Genomic DNA, 18,729 nt, shown 5'->3' with positions numbered 1-18,729 from the left:
TTAAAGCGTGGCACGAGCCACATTTAAATCTTCAGTAGCCACATGTGACTAGTGGATACTCTATTAGACAGGGCAATATAGAATAGTTCCATTGTTACAGAAAGTTCTGGACAATAAGATAGACCCAGCGTTGAGTCGGACCAGCTGGTGTAGAGGAGAGGCTGTGTGGGAAGTCAGCAGGTACAGATTTTCATTCTGGCTCCACGACAAGGCACATGACCTTGAACATATCACTTAATGTCACTAAGACTCCATTTTCTCACGTATAAAACTGAGAAAATAAGAACTGCCTTGGCTCCTTCACTGGGTTACTTTAAAGTATCTGTGTAAACAAAATATATGTACAGAAAGCACTTAGAAAGTTGTAAAAGCTATAAAATGAAATGCAGATACAAGTTATTATCAAGTCCTCTCCCTTACAGGTTTTTGGTTATATTACTTGGACTTTGTTCAAGGAAATACACACACACGCGCGCGTGCGCGCACACACACACACACGTGTACATTTATATATACGTGTATATGTAAATGTAAATGCATGTATATAAATTTAAGTATGTATACAAACATGTTATGTAATATTGTAATATATGTGTGTAAAATGGATTGACTTTTAAAACCCATCCTATTGTTTTCTAGTTGGCTGGACTCCTCCCGTTCCCTTATGGAACAAGGCATCCAGGAGGATGAACAGCTGCTGTTACGATTTAAATACTACACTTTTTTTGACTTGAATCCCAAAGTAAGATACTTTTTCTCTTCTGTCTCTCCTTTTGCTTTAATGTGAATGCATGGAAGTGTAAAATTGAGTCATTGAGTTATCAGAAGTAGGGTTCATGTGTATAATCTTCTGTTTCGCTATGTAGGGTTAGAACGATCAATGTATATATACTGTCTTTGGATTTTCGTCTTTTACTTTCTGGCAGGTATGGTCAGCTGCCCCTGAGTTGGCAGGAGTTTGTGGGGGTCTTCCCGCCCAGCACAGTGTGCTCTGCCCCTTTCCATCTACATAAACAAAGGAACAAGAGGAGAGTGGCTCACAGAGCTGGAATCCTTAATGCTTAGGAAGGAAGCCAAGGTTAAGAGCAGGTTCTCATGAACAAGCCCCATGATGGTGCACACTACACTCCCCACTGCAGGGAAGAGGGACCGTCTGTACCCCAGCTGGCTACCAACTCCCATTACGTGCACACCTGCCGCCTGAAGTTTATTAGGACAACTGAGCGGTGAAATAAATCCTCTGAATTTCTGCCCCTTCCTCACCCCTGCGTGGCCCTTTTGTGGAGCTGTAAGTCAGCACTTAACTGGCCAAATGTAGAAAATGTAAACTGAGTCACCAGCCACCACGCACACAGGGTAGTTTTATCCCAGTTTCATGCTTATTGCTCTTTCCCGTTCATTGCCAGGCACCTGTTTGAGGAGGATGCCTCAGGCACCTCTTCTGTGTAGACCCTTTTCTCGTGCGCGGTGGTGATTCTGCCTCTCGTGGCACTGTCTTCTCCTTGATCCTGATTTGAAGTCTGGTCTTCAAAGGCACATCTCCGCTCCCACTTCTTCCTTAACTGGCATCTTGTTCAAAATAAGCCCTATTCCTTGTCATTTCTGTGGAGCTCCTGCTCAGTCTTTGGTTTAGATCCAACTTAATGCCCATGGCCCTAGCTTGTCTCTAGAGTGCATACCTTCCACTGAGTCATGGCAAAAGAGCAAATTCTGGCTCTTTGAAAAAACCAAACCTTCAGGAGAAACTACCCTACGTCTTCTCCTAAAAGGGAAGGGATTTTTTTGTTTTGATTTTCTTTCAAGGGCACTGTGAATGTCATGTTTGCTTAACTGGTAAGCAGTTCTCTCTGTATGGCTCATGAACAAAACTGATTTGAATCAAACAGCCAAATAGAAGCTGTCCACCCAAAGATGACAGGAAGACTCAGGCTTTGGGGATACAGCTTTGGGGCATAAGAACAGTGATCCCCAACCACTTTAGCGTTCCCTTCTCCCCCCTTCTAAAGTAGGGAATGCTATAAATATAACCTAATTGAAGGTTCTTACTATGTGCTGAGTAGATAGAGGGGTACAGAAATTTAAGATGTGGTTCATGTTTTCATAAAACCTACAATTAACTCTAGAAGAACAAAGACATCACCCAGAAAACCATTGTAAAGCTGACAAGGCACCCTACACATGGGAACCAAACTGTGCAGTAAGGTCAGGGAGCTTCTCTTCTCCAGCTTTCAGAAGAGAGATGCAGGCAGGCTGTAGCACTGGGGTAGCAGGTACTGATTGAAATCTCAGATATACAAAAATACTAGAATATACAAAATTTCAAAAATAATGTACTTTAAAAATATAAAACCCGGCATCCATAAAAGAAAACATTGGTACATTCATAAAAAATGAAAGTTTTATGCGTGCCAAGAAACTATATACAAAGTTTAAAAGTCTTGGCAACACATACAGATAAAAGGTTAATTCCCCTAATAGAGAGCCCCCAGAAATCAATAATAAAAAGACCAACAACCCAGTAGACTAATGATCAAAGGATGGGAACACACAGTTCATAGAAAAGGAACTACAATGGCTTTTAGCCTTGTACTGACAAAGATCAAAAAGTTTCATGCACTATCTTTGCAAGAGCGTTGGGAAAACGGCTCTCTCGTACACTGCTTGTAGGTCAAAGTACAAATTAATCTGATCCGTATGGAGGGCAGTTTGACAATATGTATCAGAATTACAATTCTACATAGCTCTGACCAGGCAAATCCACTCCTTGGTATTTATACACAGTTATACTCAAATATGTGAATTAACATGTCTGCCCAAGAACAGCCTTTGCTACATAATTTGAGGAAGAAAATGGGAAACTACCTAAACATCCGTCAGCAGGGAAGTGGTTAAGGACCTTATGATACATCCATACAGTGTTGTAGCTAACAAGAATGAATCAGGTTTCTTTTCATGTAGAACATATTCAAGGTATATTATCGAGTGAAAAAAAAAAAACAAGGAACAAAACAGTCTATAGAGAAACTACCATTTGTGGGGGGAAAGGAAGGGAAGGAGACTTAACTTTTTAGTGTACGTTATTTTGTCCCTTTAGGATTCATTCAAAATAAATTTCTTCATTGTGTATTATTTTTCCCCCATTTAAATGTGTGGATTAAAAAAACTTTTATAATTCCAATAATTCACAGTATTTTTTTTAAAGGTTCAGTAGAGAAAAGGCACTTCAGTTTCAATGAGAATCCTAGAGGACACTGAAAGTCGCCTCACAGCTAATAGGGAATCCTGAGTGATTAGATCTAAATAGTAATCCTTTCCTGAGAGAGTGAAACTGTGGGAGGCAGGTTTTGTTATTTGTTTGTATTGGTTTCGGGTGGAAAGACAGAGGGGTTCACTGAATTGACTGGAGGGGGAGAAACAGGGATTCAGGCAATGGAGGTGGTAGAAACCACAGCTTCCAGTCTGGGGTTTCTATTTTCAGTAAACCAGAAGACAAAGGAAATCTAGGGCCAAGGAGAACGCAAGAGTAGCCAATCCCCACCAAGGGAAACATTTGCAGTCCCCACCAAGGGAAACATTTGTTTCTAAGTTGGGAAAACCACTGACTGAGTTCTCAAAGAGAAAAAGACCTGTCAGGGTGCCTGTTAATAAGTGACCTGCAGGGGCACCTGGGTGGCTCAGTCGGTTAAGTGTCCGACTTCGGCTCAAGTCATGATCTCACAACTTGTGGGTTTGTGCCCCTAATCGGGCTCTGTGCTCACAGCTTAGAGCCTGGAGCCTGCTTCAGATTCTGTGTCCCTCTCTTGGTCTGCCCCTCCCTCCCTCATTCATTCTCTCTCTCTCTCTCTCTCTCTCTCTCTCTCTCTCTCTGTCTCTCTCTCTCTCTCTCTCAAGAGTAAACATTAAAAATAAATAAGTGACCCATAAAACCTGGGACCTTGTGATGTTCCAGAGCCTCAGGGGGGGAACGTGAATAAGCCTCCAAAGAAGAAAATCCAGAGCTCTGCTGGCTCCACCGAGAAATCCAGTATTCCTCAGTGGGAGCCAGGCTTATCCTGTCCTTTCTAACATCTTCTACTAGATCCTGTTCTCCTGATGTCAATTTGTAAATGTAGGTAACTTTTTCTTTCAAGGAATTGTTTTACTTGGCTTCAAGGGAGTGGTGGGGAAATTAGGTTTGTTCAAGTGTGGAAGCTTTGATTTTTTTAAATCTTTACTGACTGCATTGGAGAGAAAAGCCTTATCAGGTGATTTGACTTACTCTCACTAAAAGTCCTACAGCATTAGGATTGTAGACACTGACTGAGTGGCAGACAGACAGAAATGATACGACAATCCAATTCAAATTTTAGTGGCTGCACATACTCTTTAGATTTTTGTCTTTAGACTGTTAATTAAGCAGGGGTCTTTGGGGGGGGAGGGGCAGAGATTGTTTAGTTTCTGGTGTGCGTTGTGTGTGTGTGTTTTTTAGTTGTTGTGTCTTGATTGCAGTATAGTGCCATAAAATTCTAATATAATGATTGTTAGTACATTCACGTGGCTGTGCAACCATCACCACAATCCAAAAAAGTTTTGCATCACCCAAAAAAGTTTCCTTATACCCCATTTGTGGTCATTCCCTGCTCCCAGCCCACCACTGGTCTGCTTTCCCTCTCAAGGTTTGCCTTTTCTGGAAGCTTCACATAGATGGAAGCCTCCAGAATATAATCTTGTGCATCTGAACTCTTTGACTCCCCATGTTTCTGAGGTCCCCACTACATATCAGTAGTGTGCTCACTCTTACTGCTCAGTGGCCTCCCATCATGCATGTGACCGACATTTTGTTGAGGGACATTCACCAGTTCACCAGCTGAGGGACACTGGAGCGTTCCCAGCTCAGGGTTGCCATGAATAACACTGTTGTGAACATTCTCACATGTGTTCTGTTTGGGCTCGTTGGGGGAGGAGACTGGGGCTAGTTCCTGAGCTGTACCATGACACCTGGCAAAGTTCAGGAAGCAAAGACAGACTTTCTTAAGGTTCTTAGTGTTCCAGCTTCCAGAATACCACACTTTTGGGTTTTCACTTGTCTTGCCTGGCCAGCAGCGTTAGCACTGTTGAGGAGGATCGTGCCTGTGGACAGGTCCTGTTTCCTGCTGGACCGACAGCAATGCTGTTGCTGGTTTGGGCTTGCTATGGGTTTTTACCTCCCCTGTCACCTTTCTTCTAGTGTGTATAAGGGTAATGCAAAAGGAAAAATAAACTAATGATAATCAACCTTTGATAAATCTGTTTAGGTGCTCTATCTTTCTGTTCCTCCTCCATACTTTCTTCAACTTTTGTTTAGAGGATATAGTAAATTGTATACTCCCTGTGGGGAGTACAATGGATACAGAGCTGCAGTTTTACAAGATGAAGAGAGTCCTGTAGATGGATGGTGGTGATGGGTTTTCCCTCCAGTGGAAGTGGTGATGAAAGAGAGGGGGAAATAACGGAATCGAGATGGGTCTATTTGGCCCCTTGAAGATGCTCTGGAAAATATTTTGAGAAAGTGCTAAGTTCGGAAGTAAAATGAACTGGGGTGGTGGAAAGAGAGAGAGAGGTATTTCCTTCACGTATCTGAATGCAAGTTTATTGTTTCTGATTAACAAGAAATGGCCTCAGTTATTCCAGAATTTTTGTACTGAGGAATATAAATACGTGCCCTCCACCAACACACACACCTACCTGTTTCTTTCTGTAGTATGATGCTGTCCGAATAAACCAACTCTATGAACAAGCCAGGTGGGCCATTCTCTTAGAAGAAATTGACTGCACGGAAGAAGAAATGATGATCTTTGCAGCGTTACAGGTATGAGAACTTCAATACGTTTTTTCTGGAAGAAAATGAACTCGTTTTCTTAAAGTTTCGTTTTCTTCATACTGTTTTTTTCTTTGAAGAAAGAATTGAAAATGAGGGGAGTCTATTTAAATTTAAAATACGCCTCATAACCCACACACATGCCCATCTTATATAAGGTGTTAGTCTTGCAATTCTTATCCTCACTACAAGTTCAACCAGTGGTGGGGAAGAATCGAGTTTGAACACAACTAAATATAAATCTCAAAATAATTCAGATTAAAACGTCATCTTCCCTTCATAGGAGAGAGATCTCCTTCCAGGAGATGTTTGTTACTATGAGGGAGTGGGGGGGATTGCCTTCAAAAAGAAGAAATGGCTAATGGATTTATTTGAGTTTATTTGAGTTTATAACATTTCTAAAACCTCTGTTTGCATTGTAGTATCACATTAGCAAACTGTCATTGTCAGCTGAAACACAGGACTTTACACATGAGTCCGAGGTCGACGAAGTAGAAGCAGCACTTTCTAATTTGGAAGTGACCCTAGAAGGTGGAAAAATGGACAATACCTTGGTATGAACTGTTCTGGTAACTCAGAACTGTGGCTGTGTTCTCATGGATTGACAAACGTTAAATGAGTTGTTTTTTTGTTTTTTTGTTTTTAATTTGAACTAAGAGAAAAATGGCGAGCAAGGGAGAAGGGCAGAGGGAGAGAGAGAAAGAGAATCTTAAGCAGGCTCCATGCCGAGAATATGAAAGCGGTCCCTTCACTCAGGTCTAGAGAGAACCGCCCAGTCCATGGCATGGCTAGCTATGAGAATGAAGAAGATGCTTTAGAGATACAAAGCCTATGATCTACCTAGTCATCATGCGTTGCACCTGGGCAAGGTGGACACAGTGAGGGCCTTTATTCTGGGACACTGTACAAAGTTTGTGACACCTATTGACTTCAGGAAATAAACAAAACCTTCCGGTGAAACATAAAGTAGTACAACTATTTTATCGTATCCTTATCCATGAAATGTGGCCAAACAGCAGCTTTATAATCAGAATGCCTCTCCTATCTGATTCATTCGTTGCATGCCACCCTTCCTTTAACTTCTTCAAACGGTAGGAGTAAATATTAGTTTAATTCACATTGAATTAGACAGTGGATCCATTGTAACTGAATATAAATAGTAACATAAAAATGAGTCATATGTTCTTAGCTATTTGGTTCATGTTTCCTTATGATTAATTTCCTTCAAATGGGAAATTGGTATCACGCAAACGCAAATATTCTGTGCAAACTAAATGCCAAGATTCTGTAGAGATTCAGAGCCCTGTCTCACATTCATGGGAAACACAGGCCCATGAAATTGAAGCTCTCTTTTGTCTACTTCCTCCACTAACTTAGATACATGATGACCATTCTCAGAATAAATGAAAAATTCCCTCCTCCTTCCCTCGATATTTTCATGCGATGCTAAACAGTAGGCTTTTCACTTAGGAGGCAGGCACCAACAGACACTGCAGAATGAACTTTGAACCAGGTTCCTTTTGAGAAGTTAATCAGTGAACTAAACGTAAGGAGAGCTACTCGCTCTGAGGTAGAATTTGTACAATATTTTGTTTGTACATAAAAGTAGCAGTTTCTAACTCAGATTTTTAACTTGAAAGGTAGCGTTTGGTCAGTTTTTTTAACCCCTTTTTTCATTTGCATGACACATGACATAAACAGAAAAGTGAAAAAACAAAAAGCAACCTGTAGCTTAACAAATTTGTATTAAATTATCACCCACATCACCACCCAAATCAAGAACTAGAACTTTGCCAGCCACCCAGAAGCCCCTGCACATGCCCCATCCTACTGTCCGCCCTCCTCCACTCCCCAGCCACTGAGGTAACTGCTAGAAATGTGGCTAGTATGATTGAGGAACTGAGTTTCTCATTTTATTTAATTTTAATTAATTCAGATTTTAATAACTCCATGTGATGAGTGGCTGTAGTACTCGACAGTGCAGGTATAGAGTATCAACACCACCTAATTACTGCTTATGAAATATTATCTTTTTCCTTAGGAGGACATTACTGATATCCCTCAACTTGCAGATAACCTCAAATTATTTAGGTAAGTCACCTTGAAGGAGAAAGAGATTGCTCATAACAAAGCCTTGCAGGTAAAGAGTCCAGGTATTTACATTTTTTTTAATGTTTATTTATTTTTTGAGAGACAGAGACAGAGTATGAGAGAGGGGGAGTCACAGATTCCGAAGCAGGCTCCAGGCTCTGAGCTGTCAGCACAGAGCCCGACGCGGGGCTCGATCCCATGAACCATGAGATCATGACCTGAGCTGACGTCGGCTGCCTAACCGACTGAGCCACCCAGGTGCCCCTTTATTTATTTTATTTTTTTTTTTTAATGTTAAATTGACCCTCATTAGTCAGGTTCATGGTTCAAAGGTAAGAGCATGGGCTGTGGTATCAGATAGACAATGGCCTGAATCCTAGCTCAACAACACACACTAGCTGAGTTACCTAGGGCATTGTCATGTATTGGAGCCTCGGTTTCCTAATCTATAAAATACGGATATACCTCCTCTTGGATTTATTGGGGGGAATTAAATGAAATAATATATATGAAGCATTGAGCATGGTGCCTGGATCACATTAAATGTTCAGTAAATGAGGGTGCCTGGGTGGCTCAGTCAGTTAAGTGTCCCAACTTTGGCTCAGGTCATGATCCCATGGTTTATGAGTTCCAGCCCATCAGGCTCTGTGCTGACAGCTCAGAGCCTGGAGCTTGCTTCAGATTCTGTCTCTGCCTCTCTCTCTGCTCACCCCACCCCCCACTTGCAGTCTTCCTCTCTCTCTCTCTCTCAAAAATAACATTAAAAAAAATTTTTAATGTTCAATAAATGGTGGTGTAAACATGGCCAGTGTTGGCAATTAGTGAACATATATACTAGACTGGAGTTTCTGTCATGGTCATCTGTGAGGCTCAGGACTTGACATCATTTGAAGGTTCTTTCATGGTTTAAAAATCAATTGTCTCTAGAATGTTGGTGCTGGACTTGCACACAGTGGTCACCCAGGTTTATCTACCTCTGCCTGTTAAGGTGTTTCTGAAAAACTCCCCAGTGACCTCAGATCAATCTGAAACTGTTAAAAAGGCAGAGAATTTTTTTTATTTTGTGGAAAGAAAGGACTGCTACATTTGTGATGGTGCCAGAGTGTGTTAAGATGAAAAGAATAAGACCCCTTTGAAGTTCTATCAGTTATTCATGTCACTTTATGGTTTGTTGACTTTTCTTAACAAGCCGGCACCTCACTGGGTCAGTTGGCCCGAAAAGAAACACAAGTTGCTTTTGGTAATACATGATGCACAAAAAGACTTGGAAAAGTCAACAGTGAATCAGGTATAAATGAGAAACAAGCATCCAAAGGTACCCATATTTGTCACTGAGTTTCTACAGGTTGCTTTTTTTTTTTAATGTGTTCATGGGATGTGGTCTCAAACAGTAGGATCATTAATTTAACTTTTGTGGCATAAATGGTTGCAACCACACATATTGTTATAGCCAGAGCTACAGAAAAAAAAGTAATCATTTGAATCCACAAATACATCTTTATAATTTTTAAACAATCATTCTATGGAGACAGTAGGTTGCCATGTTCTCTGTATAGAGCAAATCCGGCTCTTGACAAACCAAATAACCACAGTTCCCTTCCTATAGATGTTTTCAGTGAAGGAGACGATATCCCAGAGTTAAGCCCTATATCCACTTCACTTTAATGTGATTGTTTTGCTCAGACTCACAAAATTGTCTTCATGTTTCATGGTGGTCACTATATCTACCAAAGGTCTAAAGGTGTTGAATTTAATAGACAATATAGTTCATGAAAGAAAGAAAGAAAGAAAGAAAGAAAGAAAGAAAGAAAGAAGAAAGAAAGAAAGAGAGAGAGAGAGAGAGAAAGAAAGAAAGAAAGAAAGAAAGAGAGAAAGAAAGGAGGAAGATAAGGAAGAAGGAAGCAAAGAAAAAAAGAGACAGGAAGAGGGGAATGGAGCTCTATTCCTGGTGGGTGTGTGACCCATAAAGGCCCTTCGTTTCCTTTCTTTATCAGTAGAAAAGCACGGAGCTAGTCCTTTGATTTTTAATGTTTCTTTTCCTTTAACAGTGAAGCTCTTTTTTTTTCCCTAAACAAAGTCAGTTGAACCCACTATATAAACACTGGATTTCAGTTTCCAGCAACTGATTTAAATGCACCCAATCTAATGCAAACCTCGGTCTTGCCATAAATACCTAAGAGTGCTAGATAAAGGAAAAATAAAAGAATTGTAAATACAGCGTTGAGGTGAGACTGGGAAAGTCCAGTTTGCAGGAAATACAGAGGAAACCTAATTCTACAAATGAAGCCTCAGATGCACAGATTATCATGGCCTAGGGCTGGGATTTTAGTCCCTGGGCACAGATAGGAGATGAAGTTTTAGGCCTATTGTAAGGCCTAAAGCACAGGACTAAAGCCCGTGCCTAAAAACAAAAACTCACAAGGGCTGCCTTCTGTGTTTAACAGGGAGAGACTGTCCACCAGCCAGGAAGCAGTAAGTTCTCCTTGCATGGGGTTCCGTGTGGGGAAATGAAAAGTCTCTCCGGAGAAAATGGAGCCAAATCCTGTGTCACCCAAGGATGTAGATCTAAATTTAAGTGTCTTATATGATAGGAGAATTCTGAAAAAGAAACAAAACAAAACAAAACAAAACAAAAAAACAGAAACTGGCCCATGACACAAAACCTGTGAAGCCCTAGCAAATGTAATTGCTACCTGGAGGGAAATATCCACAATCTAGCATGCATGGGCCTTATAGAGAAAATAATAACCCTCTAAAAAATGAGCCCCCAATAAAAACTAACCATGTAAGTTCATGAACTACCATAAAAGAAAGACAGCAGACCCAACAAGCAAGAAGATTAGCAGTTTCAATAATTTTAGGTAAGAGGACAATCTGAAAAAAACATAAAATGAGTATGTTTAGAATCCTTAAGGAAATTAAAAGGTAACAAACACCATGAAAGAGAAGAGGCGATATTGAAAAGGAACCAAATAGAAAATCTGGAAACAAAAAATTTAGTCATCGAAATTTAAAACAGAATAGGTGCATTGAATGTCAAGTTTAAAAACACAGTTGAAGAGGGAAAACAGAAAGGTAGAAATGGGAAATATGTTATCAGTAGAATGAGAAGTTTCATTATATATCTACTAGGAGTTCTATAAGAAAATATGGGAGAGAAGCAAGAATTCAAAAAAGAATGCTTGAGAATTTTCCGGAATTGTTAAAGACAAAAATACCTAAATTCAGGAATGGTAAATCCCAAGCAAAATAAATCACTATAGATGCACATCTTAATAAGGCCAGCCATTGATAAGGGAAAGTCTTTAAATCAGAGAGAAAAAAATGGATTTCCTAGCAAGAAAAACAGCGGAGTGTGTAACAGACTTTTCGTTGGCTGGGAAATATCTTGAAAGTGCTAAGAGAAAGTAGCAATCAGTCTAGAACTTTATGCTCAACCAGCCTTTCAAGATTCTACCTTATGCAAACCCCTAAATATAAACCAGACAAGATACAATTCTATTAGTAAGTTACATATTTAATAAAAAACAATGATTCATGTCCAAACTGTAAGATGTGACCAGTGTTGGAGAGACTACTTTGGAAACAATTAAATGGCTCCACTAGAGGATACAGAGACAGAAGCCACACATAAAATCCATTCATTACATCATTCACAGACAAGTTACTGTAGGGAAATAGGCAAGTTACTATAGCAAAGAACATCCCAGGCAGATTTACACAATGTGCTATAGGAGATTATCAGTGAGAGGAATACAAGACCCCAAAAACACAGAGGAATCTTTATAATACTTCATAAAGAGAGAGTGACTATGAAAACCTTTGGTCCCATGAAGAAACACTGGTTATCACATAGAAAAATATCTCTAAGTGGAGTTATGCACTCTTGCTTTTTTTTTTTTTTTAATTTATTTTTTTGAGAGAGAGAAAGAGAGTGCTAGCAGGGGAGGGGCAGAGAGAGAGGGAGACACAGAATCCAAAGCAGGCTCCAGGCTCCAAACTATTAGCACAGAGCCATACACGGGGCTCAAACTCCTGAACCGCGAGATCATGACCTGAGCTGAAGTTGGATACTTAAGCAACTTAGCCACCCAGGTGCCCCGATACACTCTTGTTTTTTTAAAAGCTAGTGTTCCAAATTTATGACCTCTCTGTGATGACAACTGGCCATCATTAATAAGCCTCCAGATGCTTTCAAAATAAGAAACCTCTCCTTTAAGGAAAAGGCGATTGTGAAATGAGTAAGAACGTAATCAGTATTTGAAAGAGATTAGTGCTATAAAGAGAGCATTATTTGCAAATATTTCCATGGTCATAGTGTTGCCAGTAGTGATACTGCCTATTAAAACAGTATTATCTTGCCTTAAATTTTGATCACATCTCTCAGTTAAGCTGACAGTCTGATCAAAAGGGGGGAATTGTTAAAAAGAAAACCACAGGCCCAAAATGGCATCGCTTAGACCAAGTCACCAAACTGGGGCTTTATACCTAATTGCAGTTTCAACCTTCCCCAGAAATTAGTCTTAACTGGTCAGGAGAAAATTTTCCAATCAGCACCGCTGAAGTCATCTGTCACATGGGCCTTCCATCTCCCAAAAGATGAGGTTAATTCACCTAACAAGACCTCCTGCCCTTCCGCACCAGGAAGGTGACCTTGCCTAGAACAGTCCTTTCTTTTGCTAATAACTTTCTTACCCCAACTTCCTTCCTATAACAATCCTCCATTTTGTACCATACCTTAGAGCTCTCCTCTACTTGCTAGATGGGATGATGCCCAATTTATGAATCACTTAATAAAGCCAATTAGACTTTCAAAGTTTAAAAAATAATATTATCTGCACACCTTTAAAACTTGGAAACAGAATTTGTCTGCATTAAACACCATCCAAATGAAGTTACAGTATTTTTTTTTTTAAGTTTAAGAAAGAGAGCACACACAAGCAGGGTAGGGACAGAGATTGAGAGAGAGGGAGAGAGAGAGAGAGAGAGAGAGTCCCAAGCTGGCTCCACACTGTCAGTACAGAGCCCAACGCAGGACTCCATCCCACAAACTGTGAGACCATGACCTGAGCCGAAATCAAGAGTCGGATGCTCAACCAACTGAGCCACCGAGGTGGACCGAAGTTATAGTGTGTTTTAAACCCACTTATTAAAAATATAAAAATGCAACATATTCTGATTAATCTGCATAAGTGGGTGATTGACATGAGGGAAGATGGAACTCCATAGCTTTGTTTCAACAAAAACCTTCAAAACTAGGTAGATGGCACTATACAATGAACATTGTGATTTAGAGTAAGCATGGCCACTAATGTACTTCCTCAACTGGGATTTATGTAACTGAGTAACAACCTCCCTTTTTAAAACAAACTGAGTTCTTCATATTCATTTTTAATTAATATATTTGTAAAGGTCTTATAACGTATGTTACAAATACTACAAATTAACAATTGTAAATATGTTAAGCGAAGGGTATTATATTTACATAATATATATGGGTAATATTTACCCAGCTCTTGCTTACAAGGTGCCCAGCTCTGACTCATCTCTACACTTTGCATGTGCTGTTGCTACCTTCTGAAATTTCTCTTCCCTTTTCTCCAAATTCTTACCCGTCCTTTATTCTATATTTAAACGCTGTGTCCTCTGTAACTCACCACGCTGCACATCCTTGTTCCATAACGTAGCATATTTTATTCATTGATATGTGCATTTCCCTCTTGACCCTATGGGCTCCATGAAGATTCAGAAGACTGCCTCAATTCTTGTGTTTATCATGCCCCATGCAGCCACCTTCTCCACTTCTTCCCCTACACTGTCCTGCTCCAGCCTCTGGAACATGGAATAGGAGCAATAATCATTAGCTTTGGGAATTAATGGAAGTGCCCTGGAAGACGAACCAAACTGGAAGACGATAGCAGTGGGAATCTTTTGATACTCTTAAAGTCCAGTTAAAATGGAGCAGCAGAGTTTCATTCTTAATTATGAATAGAAATATTTAAATGCCTAGGACGTAACTGAGACCTTACTATCTTTTGTGTAAAGGCTTGTCTTCTGATTCTATTTTGAAAATACTATTACTTTTGGAGATTCTGATTCTTAGACAAATAACCTTCAAATGCGTTCCTTAGAATTATCGTAACTACAGCTTTCAACATAACAAATATTATTTTGATGCAATGGCTTTCTAAATCTTGGAAATGTTACCTGCATATAATGTTTTTCCATTTTATTTTATACTTTCTGTCTTATACACTGGCTTTTTAATGAACATTTTCTCTCTTATCTTTGTGTGAAGTGTAACACATTTTTAGCTAAGGAAAGACGATGGTTGACATGTTAAGTCTTGCCCCAAATGATGTATGAGTGGGGTTAACACAAGGCTTTCTCTCTTCCTCTCATTCTTGAATGCAGAAATCCACTGCTCTAGCATGAGATTCACCCCCACAGCCGGGACTGCTCCACAGAACCATGGACAGCCCATGTTATCTTTTCTCTGACTAGCTGTACCCCCTTTCCCACTTCCCAGCTCTCTCTCATGTTTTCTATTTTCAGTGACCCAATTGAGACCTGCTATTGGCACCACCAACCTTGTCCAGCCCAGAGTACAAAATGTTCCGGCCCCCACAGATATCACTTTTGAAGATCTTCCCCCAAAACACTTTTTAATAACAGCAGAATCTATACAGATTAGCTGTAGGGTTTTTGTGATTTCCATGACTCGGTGGAAATTCTCTGGGGGGTTTCTCTTAAGGATCAAGAGGAAACCACGGAAAATGTTGCTTACTTTTAGATCTAATTTTTAGTCCTGTAACTTGAAAACTGTGTTGTCCATATGGACAGCTTTTTCAGATACAAGAAGTATACTGAAATTACAGGTGTCCCCAGATTCATGGATGTTTCTCAAATAACAGTAATAGTTTATTGAGCACTTCAGTCATGCCAGGTCCTGTGATAAGCACTTTCAGAGATTACCTCTTTCTATCCTCACAGAAGCCCTGTGAGTTGGAGGCTCAGCAGTCACACAGAGGCAGTGCACGTGGCCCAGGCAGATGAAGTGTCTTTCCCAGGGTCACACATTAGGCATCAGCAGAGCCAGAATGGTCTAACTCCTGAGATTCTGCATTTTCTACATATCATATTAAAAACCCCATTTTTACTTTTTAGAAATGAGTTAGCAATTTGAAAAGTACTTTCAGAAATAAAGAGTATGTCATATGAACGGGTTTCTAGAGCATCTTGATCCACTTAAAATTTGCAACGTGTCCCTGTGTTTCTAGGTGGTTGTTAAAAGGCTAATTGTACTTTAATTTGCAGGCCTAAGAAGCTAATACTGAAAGCTTTCAAACAATATTGGTTCATCTTTAAAGACACATCTATAGCCTACTTTAAAAATAAGGAGCTTGAACAAGGAGAACCAGTAGAAAAACTAAATCTGAGAGGTAAGAGAGTCCTACATGAGGGTATGGGCTTGTCATGACCCAGCTAGCATGCATATGAAAGCCAAGGTTCCTACCCAGTGAAGCAGGGTTGACTGCCAGAGGAACCGCTCTATCTCACTGGTTTCCACACAGCAGCCTATCTGCAGCATTCTGCTGTCCTTTCTTCCCCAGTGTGGCCAAGCCTATGAAGTGGTGGTAATTGCTGTCATCAGGGTAGTACATGAGGCCTTGTAGGATCCCGAAAACTTTCTAAATTCCAGGATGGTTCTGTTTAATTCAGTGTCGCTTCAGTTTCTGTACCAATTTCTGAAAGTGGCTGTGAGTGTACTGGTAACTCCATTAACTGAAAATACTTAACCATTGCACTCAATTTCCTTATCATATGGTGACAGTGAGAAAACTCCCTCTGCCCTGATTTATTTTAAAAGTTTATATTCATAACTCAGTGCTACTGTGAGGCAGAATAGCCAAACCAACCTGGAAAATGAATTCAGTTGATGACATGTTTAAAATGATAAGAGGGGCGCCTGGGTGGCTCAGTCGGTTAAGCGGCCGACTTCGGCCCAGGTCATGATCTCGTAGTCTGTGAGTTCGAGCCCCGCGTCAGGCTCTATGCTGACAGCTCAGAGCCTGGAGCCTGTTTCAGATTCTGTGTCTCCCTCTCTCTGACCCTCCCCCATTCATGCTTTGTCTCTCTCTGTCTCAAAAATAAATAAACGTTAAAAAAAATTTTTAAATGATAAGAGAAAATAGTTTTTGTTATCCATGTTAGTTATTCATGAGTCTTATTTAGTTATCCTTTAATTAATGTTGTCTGCTTGCTCCTCAGTTTTTCAAAAGAGAACCAAATATGAAGGGCTTACGTTCAAAGTGTTTCTTTTAGATGCACATCTGATATTGATATAACAGATTTCTCAGAACTCAGTTTTGTCCCTTCCTTTTATCATTCAGGCTGTGAAGTTGTGCCAGATGTAAATGTAGCAGGGAGAAAATTTGGAATCAAGTTACTAATCCCTGTTGCTGATGGTATGAATGAAGTGTATCTCAGATGTGATCATGTGAGTAAAACCACAAAAATGCTAACTCCCTTCACCTTTATTAAACCTAAGGACAAACCAGCTGAGATGCTTTCTCAAATCAGAACACTCATCAGTCAGCTATTACTTTGTAACAAACAACCACAAAATCAAATGACACATACCAGTAAACTGTGGTCTCTGAAACATCTATGGGCTTGGATGATCCAGCCTTGTGTCAGCTGAACAGATCTGCTTCCAGCCACAGGTCTGGCTAGGCTTGGCTCCTTACTGGAGGTAAGCGCACTGTATTCTGGGTACCCAGCTGCCTGGGGAGGCTCTGCTCATAGTGATGGCGGAAGTGCAAGAGAGGAACTACAAACGTGGCAGACCTCCTAAAACTTGAGCTTTGAGTGAGTACACTGTTATTTCCACCTACGTTCCATCAGCTAACGTAAGTCCATGGTGAGGCTCAAAGTCAAGAGGTGGGAAATTACACCCTGGCTCCAATGAGACAGATCGTAAAATTACATGGCAAAAGGTGTGGATACCAGGAGGATGAAGATTGAGGTCAGTAATTCAGCATACCATACTTACTGTTGCTCTGAAGAATTCGACCGTTCATCTGCATCCCCTCAGCTTCTGAGACCACTCCACTTGGTTCCCTGAGGTGAAAAATGAGCACACACATTAAAGAACAATAGAGGCCGCCACTGACTGGTTCAGAGCCCATCAGTGGACCTGATTCCTACTATGGGATTCAAATCTTTAGTAAGAATAGGCCAGGGTAGACATTATATGGGAAATCAGTTAATGATTTTTTTCCTCATGTCCTTCTGTAATAGAGATAAGACATGATATGAAAATGGAAATATACATCAAACAAGTCTGTCGGGTAGCTTGGGTTTTCATCTGTCTGTGCTCCATGGAGCTCCTGTGTCCTTGGTTTATCTTTAAATGCAAAGTTCTCTGCATGGAATTTATCACAGCTGACATTCCTATTCTCTAGCCCTTTAGCATAGAGAAACTCAACATGGGACTCAAAAGCTTTTGTTGGGTGTTAAATTAGGTGATTGACAGCCACTCAGAACATGTGCCACTTCACATCTTTCCTTGCTTGGTAGGTGACAGTTTTGTATATTGTCGAGATAAGAGCCCACCTCCTGCTCTGTTCGCAGCAGGGTGGCTCTGTACTTGAATTTGTGTCTCAGCCCTCTGATGTTTGCTGCAGGAGAATCAGTATGCCCAATGGATGGCTGCCTGCATCTTGGCATCAAAGGGCAAAACCATGGCAGACAGTTCCTACCAGCCAGAGGTTCTCAACATCCTTTCATTTTTGAGAATGAAAAATCGGAACTCAGCATCTCAGGTGGCTTCCAATATCGAAACCATGGACATAAACCCGGAATGTTTTGTGTCGCCTCGGTGTGCAAAAAAACACAAGTCTAAGCAGGTACTGCTAATCTTGTTTGAGTGATTGTTTGCAGTAAATTGTGTATTTTCTGAAGTAAAATGAGGAATTAAAATGATTGAGGCCATCATCATGAAAAAATCAGCTCATGGGGATATTTGACTTTGGACTCCGTATTAGACCATGTTAAGAGATTATTGTTCATTTTGTTAGCGCTGACTACTGCTACCTAAACATGGTAATATTCCCAAACTTAATTAAAATTATTTAGTCCCCACAAATTAAAACTTTACATTGTGCTTCCATCAGAGGGGGTTAAAAAGTTACGCAAATAGACTGATGTAAGTGGAACCATTGTCCGTGGACACTATATAGACCCTAGAAAGAGGGACCCAGAACTCTCCATCTCCATGAACCTTACAAGTTTATGTGTTGGTTGATCTTGTTCCTTCTTCTCCCCAGTGATTTACATGTTTTGTTTCAGAAGGAGAGAGAGGAAGCGAGAATGAATGAATGGGTGAATGAATGAATGAAAATGAATTCTCTTTGTAGAGCTACAGTTGGGCCTTGCATTTATTTTTCTGACTGGGGATCTGAGCCAAAGGAATGATTATAGAAGAGTCACTGTATTCTAAGGACAGTTTGATGTCTACCACTTCTGCTTAGCTGGCAGCCCGGATTCTAGAAGCCCACCAGAATGTGGCTCAGATGCCCCTGGTCGAAGCCAAGCTGCGGTTCATCCAGGCATGGCAATCTCTACCTGAATTCGGCCTCACCTACTACCTTGTCAGGTGATTACAATGTTCACTTGCCTCTCTTGCTCTCTGTGTTTCTAAGTGCCTTTCTTGGATCCCAGTTTCTTCTCAGTCTAGAACATAGAACTTTTTTATTTTAGAATATTGTCCTTTCACAAATGGCCCAAACACACTGGCT

At 40.5% G+C, this 18,729-nt stretch overlaps 1 protein-coding gene across 3 annotated transcripts in view; it reads left to right on the top strand.

Moving 5' to 3' along the window:
- Nucleotides 1–18,729, top strand: part of FERMT1 (FERM domain containing kindlin 1) — a 35,085-nt gene that overhangs the window by 11,325 nt on the left and 5,031 nt on the right. For all 3 annotated transcript variants that reach the window (XM_015073864.3, XM_053200228.1, XM_027069596.2), the window contains 8 exons: nt 640–742; nt 5,720–5,827; nt 6,259–6,390; nt 7,878–7,927; nt 15,245–15,369; nt 16,321–16,427; nt 17,617–17,838; nt 18,463–18,587. In XM_015073864.3, the coding sequence (XP_014929350.1) occupies nt 640–742; nt 5,720–5,827; nt 6,259–6,390; nt 7,878–7,927; nt 15,245–15,369; nt 16,321–16,427; nt 17,617–17,838; nt 18,463–18,587 (972 nt within the window). The remainder of the gene's footprint in view (nt 1–639; nt 743–5,719; nt 5,828–6,258; nt 6,391–7,877; nt 7,928–15,244; nt 15,370–16,320; nt 16,428–17,616; nt 17,839–18,462; nt 18,588–18,729) is intronic.

Source organism: Acinonyx jubatus, chromosome A3, assembly GCF_027475565.1.
Source record: "Acinonyx jubatus isolate Ajub_Pintada_27869175 chromosome A3, VMU_Ajub_asm_v1.0, whole genome shotgun sequence".
Taxonomy (NCBI): Eukaryota; Metazoa; Chordata; class Mammalia; order Carnivora; family Felidae; genus Acinonyx; species Acinonyx jubatus.
Note: the sequence above shows the minus strand (reverse complement) of the source record. Positions and strands in the feature narration are given on the sequence as shown.